We start from the raw sequence: 8910 nt of genomic DNA on the forward strand, positions 1-8910 counted from the left end.
CAATGGCTGATTCAACTGAATCAGAAAATAGCTCCTGGAATGGGCCTTTAGGACCCTCTAGGAAAAAAGAATGATAAGGCAGTGTGAGAGGGAAATTGCACTGAAGGCCATATCTGTCCCATGTATTCCTCAAGGGTTACCTGCAAGATGTTATTAAAGCTGCTGCCTTAAGTATACTAAATGGTGAATTTAATGGGATTTCTTCCTAAACAAACATGCATAGGATTGCACTGTAGGTAGGACCATTATCAGTAGCCATTACATTTGAAGAAAGGAGAACTAAATGTGAAGAAAACAGACTTGTCTGTAGCAATGTAGTAAGTGTATTGTCCAACCTACATCTAAGACTAGATTCACATTCTGTTTACTAACTGTACATGGGGGAGATTTGTACATGTCATATACTACCAGGTATTCCTTATCTCTTCCTTGCATAATCCAAAGGTTTCCCTGATGTAATAATCCCCACCCCATGTGAGCTGCTCTCTTTCTTCACCCATCCTGCAATTGCCTCTGCCCACATAGATTCTATTCAGGTAGCTTGCCTGCTTCTGTATTGCAACTGGATAACCACAGCTAGCTTTATAGTGCTGTGGGAAGACCGGTAGAAGCCATATTTTCCAAGCTGTCCCATCTCTCTTTAAGTTAGTCTCAGGCAGCCAGCCATTGAATACATTGCTTAGACAGTATCTATGCAAATTGTGCAAGCTTATTTAAAGGTTTACTTCCAGTTGTTAGAGTACATATCATCTTGGAAATAGCACCAATACATCCATAAATGATGGGAAGAGGTGGGGAGCCCACATTATGCCAGATCAGTGCCTATATAAAGAATGTAGTATGATTGCATTCAATGAACAGACAATTAAATGAAAATGTGGAGTATAATATATTCGTAAACAAGGTGGCTAAATATATAATACAATGATATGTTTAATGATGCCCAATGCATAGTTTCACTAAAGCAAAATCTGAGAGGAGGAATTCAGAACAGAAAAATTATTGGAGAAAAATCTTAATGCTTTCTCCACCTATTATTTTCAGTGGCTTTTTCATTCTAGGAATGCAAAATAAAACCTTGCAAAGATAAAGATGAATTTGAAATGGAAGTAGGGGATATTTGGAACTGGAAGTTGAAAAAGTAAAATAAGAGGAATGAAATCCCCCATATGGGAAGACCTTGGTCTTCCTTAGTCTGGTGTCCTGAAGGGGAGTTGGACAACAGCTTCTATTTAACCAAGTTGGTTGTGCATGTTGATTATAAAATACATTTGCAAGGCACTGATTGGGGAAGGCTGATATGCCCCTATCATTTCCTAGATTGAATGTATCCCCTTTTAATAATGTAAAATATGAATGTTTGGGAGACATCTTCCTTATGAGCTGGCAAGGAATGAGAAGAAGGCTGAAAATCTGGAAGGTTGAGTTAAAACACTCCAGTAAACCAAAGACTATGATGTGTACAGAGTTTGACAGCAATACGGGCATGACCTAGTTCCTTGTTGTTAGTCAGCAGGTTATTCAAATGGAAGAACACGACAGAACTTAGTTGGCGTACTCTTGGTTTTTGGACACTATGTACACCTCAGAGATTGTTGACAGTCTGCAAATCTCTCATCCAAAGACTGCCAAAATTATGAAATGTTCTTACACTGAAAAGAAGCAAAAATCCCTGTCAACCTTATTATTTATAAGGCAACCTAATTTTCTCAAACATCAGATGATTCCAAAAGTTTAGTCTACTTAGTATAAAGCAGGAGGTGATGAAGAATACTTTTCCACCCGGAGAATACAGCTTTTAATAGATTTTTTAAAGATTTTTTCAAGAAGATGCAGACGTTGTGATGGTGATGTGATGATCTCACTGCAGAAATGGAATTCCTGCCCCTTTCTTCATTTTTAGAGCAGTGGACAGTGGTATCTTTAACAGTAATAGGCATATCAAGCCTGTTAGAGGATGAATGCACCATGAACGTGTAACACAATTCAAATTAATGCAAGCCAGCAAAATCTTTATTTAAAGCAAGCCTTTGCAAACTAAGCCTTCCTAAGGGTGTTTTTTTAAAGCCATCTTCCTGAGGTTGAGATGAAATATTGGCATGACAAAGATCAGACTTAATTCTTATTTCATCTAAGCCTAATCAGATGTCAGACTTTTCTTTTCACCATCTGGCCTGAAAACAGTTAACCCAAGGAAAAAGAACTGCAAAGCTCTAATTAATAGTATTTATTAGAAGGAAAGCTAAAGGTATAACAAAAGAATTCCAGCAATTTCCGAGGAGATGCTCACATATAGGCAGTAAAACATTTTGTCCATTTCTGTATACTTTTTTCAAGGCTGAGGGGAGGAGGCTTGCCTTTTTTGTGAAAGTAGGACAGTCTGCATGTGTTCATCATTTGGGTAACTGCTCTTCCTCTTACCATTATGAAAAATAATTCTTGCACCAGACTCAGAAGAATTTTTAAAAAGCAAAAGCCTAATTTAAGAAGTGATTTGCTGGTCTTCAGTCAACAGTGTTGAACTGCATTGTCTGGTTTAATATAAATGTGTCAAAATGGACTTGTGCCTCCACTAACTCTTGGTGTGATATGCCTTATACCAGTTTTTGCTAAAAGGGATCCTCCAGCCATGTTGGAAACAAATCCAGGCAGCTCTCAGAATTCCCAGCCAACCTACACTTTGAGATCTGTGATTAATTAGGTAAGCATCTGGTTGTGACTGGCGCTGAAAATGTTGTGCATGTGTTCAAGTAAAAGTAAATAAGTGAATATACCTAATGCTCTAGATTCATTGGGAGCAGTATTTAGTTGGGAAACAATCTTTATTGCTGATGTTCGCATCTCATACTTTCCTTATCAACACCTCTCCAGTTGTAACGCCAACTCTGAGGATTATGCAGAATGAAGGCCCTGACTTGCCTTATGAATGGAAAACAGTAAGTAAGGAATCAGTGAGAAGAACTGCCATAAGTGAAAGTGAGCGTTAGGAGATAAGTGTGCAATGGATATAAATTTCCAGAGCTGCCTCCGTGGTTCAGCTGAGGGCTCATTTGACTAGGAGGGCAAAAGGATTGGTAAAGTTTGGTACTCTCAGTTATTCTTGCAATATTTATTCAAGTCAGTTCAAAACATTCTGGACTATTATTACACTATTGGAGTTTAATTGTAAATTTAAAAACCCAATTTTCCACCCAGTGTGCTGCCAAGGTTAAAATAAAGCACTAAACCAGTGTTTCTCAAACTTGGCAACTTTAAGATGTGTGGACTTCAACTCCCAGAATTCCCCAGCCAGCATGCTGGCTGGGGAATTCTGGGAGTTGAAGTCCACACATCTTAAAGTTGCCAGGTTTGAGACACATTGCACTAAACCGACAGAATGGTTTATATCCTAGGAAGGAACATTTGTGAAACAATTCATAGGTGATAAACCTTGACAATATTTCAATCAGTTACTCAGAGACAGCATAGAAGGAAAGTTAAGTCTGATGAGAACTTGCAGGGAAATCATTACAGAATTAGTCACTCCTAATGATTGAATTGTATTTGCAAAAGTGGCAACTTCTTCCTAATCACTATATAATTAATTTGGTAGGTAAGGGGTATTTTTTGAGATATGTAGAACAATGTTGTGTCATTTTTCTGCATTACACATGAGAGGTGTAGCTGTGTTTTATGCTGAGTACATCCATAGCTTTAAGGGAAGTGAAGGGGAAGGGCCAGAGATGAGATTCAGAAATAGTTGAGTCAGTGACACCCACAAGTCCACACCCATTGCAGGTTGGGTAACTTGTGTTTACTCTGCAATTCATTTATGCAAAATTAAGGTGAGGTTCAAGCTGAGCATTCAACTATTTTTTTTAGTCCATGCAGCATAAAACATGCTGCAAACATTACATTCAAGGAGCTGTTTAACATACAGGCATGGAGCAACTTCAGTGTTATGCTTAGCTACTCGTTCACCTAAAATAGGTAGCTTTCTCTAAGAAGGCATTAATGCTTTGGATGGAATTTTCCACAGCACTGCATGGTAATCACAAGTATGGATGGACCAGAGCAATGTTATATCCTGTAGAGCAAATGTCCTCAACCTTGGTATGCAAATTCCACAATTCTCACAGTCTCTGTGCTGGCTGGAGAAATCTAGCAAATAAAGTATGCAGGTTGGGAAAGGGGGTTGTAGAAATATAGAAGATGTCCTCTTTTAAAGGATGTGCAGTCCAGTATTAGCAGCAGAAGAATACAGAGGCAAAGGTTGGGAATAAAAGGAAACAGCCAACTGAATTTGATTTCAGTGCAGGTATTGGACTAGAATAGCAAGGGGCAGCACGTCAGCCTGTGTACCATATACATACCTGTGGATATCCATGGGAATGTTATTCTAGGGACTCAAAAGTAACAGTCAGAAGAGGGCCGCTGCTGTTCTCCAACTGAGAATTATTGCCTCGCTTCCCAAAAGAGAGCTCAAACTGCATTTTTGCACTTTTGTAGTGTGGGAGAGAAGAGGAGGAGGGAGCCAGACGTGATCCCCTTTGTCAGCACCAACCTTGCCCAGTGCACATAGACTTGCCCAACTCATTGTCCACAACTATACATGGCCTTTGCTGGCAAAAAATGCTTACTCCTATTCTGAGATTAACAGAAGGGCATCACATATACAACTAGAAAACACGTGAGCGAAAACAGAGTCTTGTAAGCATTTATACAAGGACCTAAAGTAAAATAATTTTTTCAGGACTCCACTGTTCATTCTAATCCTTGATATGAATATGAAACTGCTTTTGCAATTTTGCTTACATTGATCCACACCATAGATACTGTCTTATTTATCCCACTTTATTATGGGAGCTTTAGTTCCCTTGTGTGAGAAATAGTGCCAAATCTATGCATTGATATGTTTATACATCACTTCATTTTGGCTCTTCTTCTCCGCAAAGGGAGGATTTGATATTGCATAGCCTAACTGAGATACCTTGACACAAGCTAGAAGGAAACCTGTTGTGTGGGGGTCAGATTGCTCAGCTTTGCGTGTGTACAAACAGAGCACAGAACCAGTTTAGATATTTGTGCAACAAGAATGAAATCAGACATTGTTCCACTCCTCTTCATCTCTTCTTGAGCTTATTTTGGAATGACACAGAAAAGTGGATCCTGGGCTAAAAATTAAATGTAGGGAGGAGGCACAGCTCTCTGTAATTTCTTGTTTGCAGGAATAATTAGATCATTGGGCTGCCTGATGAGCAGTGAGATGTCCTTCCTTTAGGACAGTGCATTGCCTTGGGCTGTTCAGAGTGACAGGTTATAGTCAAGGCTCTCATGATTCAACTGTGTTTTCATTTTTACAGACATTTTATCATATGTATACCTTACAGCTGGGAGTAGAAGTCTATGAAGACACAAGTAAGAACAGCAGTAGAGAATGTAAAGAATGACAACAGAGGTATCCTCTGCAGATTTAACTCGTTAGATCTTCACACAAAATATGGACACTTATTCAGTCTTGACAGTGTACCAGCCTACCACAGAGAGAATATCTGAATATAGTCAGGACATCTCAAAACATGTATTCCTAATGGTCATACCTAGTGTAGCTGGGGTGTCAACAGATACTATCTCAGAACTGAGACAGAGCTTGCTAATTAAATGCTTAAAACTATTTTTAGTGAATTAGGAACAAATAAAATGGTAAAGTTTCCCATTTCTTTAATTTCAAAGAGTTTGTTCTCTCTTTTTTGACAAAAATAGGGCTGTCAGATCTGGGCTGCAAAAATCAGGAAACTGATAGAGGAAACTCTAACTCTTTGCTGCCATCTGGTGATTGTCCAAATTTTTGCAGCCCAGAACCAGAAGCCCTAAACAAGAAGCAACTCTCTCCTGGATACTGAGATGCTTCCCAATTTTAGTACATGTGCTGTTGAAGCAAGACCTTTTCTCTCTTGAGCTAACATATAGGTACAAGTTACACAACTTGGTGACCTCCAAGGGCACCATTTATGAAGAATTTTATTGTGCAGTCTCCATCTGTTCCATTGGCCTTTGCTCTGAATTTCTCTGCACAATCCCTGGCTGAAACCAACAGGTGTTGCACTGCTGTCTTGCTGGAAGGCACCTTAAATTTGCCAGATTAATCCCCTCATGGTCGCTCTGAATTGCTCCAAAAGAATTCAAAGTTGGCACCCACCCATCTGCGCCTCCAGGCTGTTGTACCACAATTATAGGCTACAAGGGAGAATTACTACCCAGAGAACAAGTCTATTGCTGTCATCTCTAGAAACCACTACCATCTAAAGGCCTCCTGATGGCTGCAAGCGGAACAATTTTAATACCTTCTGAAATGGCAAACATTTTATTAAATTGTCTTAGAAAATCTGTTTCTCATTTTCTCTTTAAACAGTGCTTTACAGGGACTACCACTGGAATCCACTCATTTTTCTTATGTTTAATTACTTGAGAGGGAGAGAGGATCCAGGCTGATAGTCTGGTCTTACGAGTTCCAACATGTTCCATTTCATCCAGTCATTCTTACCAAATACTTCCTGTATTTTTCTAGCTGAATTCCTGCTTAATACAGATCTCTTGGGGTACAAATGAAACATGCACACCGATGCCACCCTAGTAAAAGCCCTGATGGCTGGATCTGTTCTACAGTACAGAGCCCGTTCAGACAAAAGTCCACAGCCAAAGCGTAAATCAGTTCCCTTGTCCTTCCCACTCTGCCTTGAAAACTCAAAAAAAAAGAAAAAAAGCCATACTGACCTGAGGTTGCCAGGCTGTCAGAACTGACTTCCTGTGTGAAGATCCAAGGGGGGTTAGTGACAAAGAGAGAACTGGTGGAATTGTTGGTGGCATGTTTTTTCCCAAAGAGTCGGCTAAAAGTTCCCTGCACGGAGTGATGCTTCTTCATCCTTATTTCTGCTTTCCCTGATGTTTCTTAGCTCCTCCGTCTAGCAAAACATATTTCCGTTTGCTCAGCTCCTACGCAGCACACAGAGCTCCAGCAGGTGCTAGTCCGGGGAGCTCTCTTTTCAGCTGCTTTAAAGCTAAACCACCTGAGCAGGTAGAGGGCTGGCTGCTGTTACCTGGCCACACCCCACGGCAGCTCCTTCCATCACATTCTTTCCTTGCTGCTACAATAAGCCATTGTTACGCCCAAAGCAGTTCTTTACCCCTGGAACTGGTGAAGGTCTTCCCCAGGGCAGTGCCATGTCCCAAGGGTGACTATAAGCCTTACAGCACTACCCCAGAAAAACAGCAAAAAACACACACACTGTCCAGATTTTCAGATTAAAACCAAGTAAACACGCAAGTATTTGTGAGCAACACACAGATACTCCAGCCTGCCAGGTCAATATTTATTTAGGTTTATAACCTCCTCTGTTTGTTAAAGGTTTAGAAGCAACATTGGTAAATGTGCATTTTTAAAGAAAAACTACCTTATTTTCTTTTTAGCTAAGGTTTACACAGGCAAGAGAACTCAGCCACAGCAGAGGTTCAGAATCAGAGATCTCAAGACTCTCGGGGGGCTCTGAAAATCTTGAATGTGGCCATCAGGTGCCATCCAAAAGTTATCACCAAATTGTCATGTTTAATGTCTCTGAAAGGGAAAGTGATGAATCTAATATGTATTAGAGCTGCGCAACACCTTGGATTGAAAGGGAAGCAGGTGTTCAGGGTACACAAGCGTATGTGGTATCTGTTAGGAACTCCCTAACAAAACATGACTTTTCCTGGGAGCACAGTGCAGCTGCAGAAGGTAATCACACAATCCTGGGGAGCGGAACAGTTACTTCAAGAAGCTGCAGACAGGTGTTTACGCAAGCACCCCCAAACATTCCAAAACACTAAGTGGCATTACCTGTAACTGTACATGAAGTGAAATCAAGTTTTGTTGACTTGGTCCCATCCATATTTTGCAGGGCAGTTTCCCTGGGAAGATTCTGTGTGTGAAGCAATGTAGACATGACCTTGAAGAAGATATGAAGGAACCATTAATGAGGGGCTTGGAGAAGCAATTACACAGAACAGTGTTTTTCAACCTCAGCAACTTGAGGATGTGTGGACTTCAACTCCCAGAATTCCCCAGCCAGCATGCAAAGAACTGGAGAATTTTCTTTCACTTTGGCATGAGTTAAACAAGAAAAAGATCAAGTTTTCTTGCATTCCCACATCAGATGCTGCTGAGCATGGATTGGTCATTCTTGTTCCCAATTCTCTTTTTGAAATACACTGTTCTAGAAACTAAATAGTGTGAGAAAGAAACTCAATGTTTGTTTAATATAAGATGGGGCAGAGAAAAACTTGGATAGGTTTTCAAGATTCTCTTACTGTACCTTACTACAATAAACAGCATTCCTGGAATCCCTGTGGTTTCTTGAACCTGGCCAATCTTGAAGGGATAGTGTGGCCCTTGGTCTAGAACAAGTCGAATAACCTGGACTTGGGCATTGGCGAACCTCCTCATGATGGATAGCAATCACTGGAAATTCTTTTTCACATAGCCTTTCTAAGAATTAAGAAGAGACCATTCCCAGGCTGAGATATAGGAATGAAAAAAATATCTGCTTTCCAGACAGGAAATGACTTAATCTTTAATATGAATAATTATATCCTATGTCCTGATTTTAACATTTGCCTTTCATGCTCATGCACACAAAGACGTCACATATTACCTAGAACAGTGTTTCTTAAAGTGGGGTCTGAGGACTCCTGGGGCGGTCACCCAAGACCCCCTCAGGGGTCTGCGAAATCAAAATTATTTGCCAGATATTGAAGATACTTGCAAAACTTTAAAACAATGTCACTCTTCTTATTACTGTTATTTATTTGTTAAAAAATATAGGGTTTTTTCATGAAAAATATTTTATTTATGTTAATATCTAATGAGTTTAATGTTGTTATTTTTACATGATTCAA

At 39.9% G+C, this 8910-nt stretch overlaps 1 protein-coding gene across 1 annotated transcript in view; it reads right to left on the reverse strand.

The window, feature by feature from the left end:
* C3H6orf132 (chromosome 3 C6orf132 homolog) overlaps positions 1-7145 on the reverse strand; it is a 43526-nt gene extending 36381 nt beyond the window's left edge. Inside the window, exon 1 of the mRNA XM_063297436.1 lies at positions 6754-7145. Coding sequence (XP_063153506.1) covers positions 6754-6901 — 148 coding nt within the window. The 5' untranslated portion in view covers positions 6902-7145. The remainder of the gene's footprint in view (positions 1-6753) is intronic.
* Between the last annotated feature and the right edge of the window lie 1765 nt (positions 7146-8910).

This window comes from Candoia aspera, chromosome 3 (assembly GCF_035149785.1).
Source record: "Candoia aspera isolate rCanAsp1 chromosome 3, rCanAsp1.hap2, whole genome shotgun sequence".
Classification (NCBI taxonomy): Eukaryota; Metazoa; Chordata; class Lepidosauria; order Squamata; family Boidae; genus Candoia; species Candoia aspera.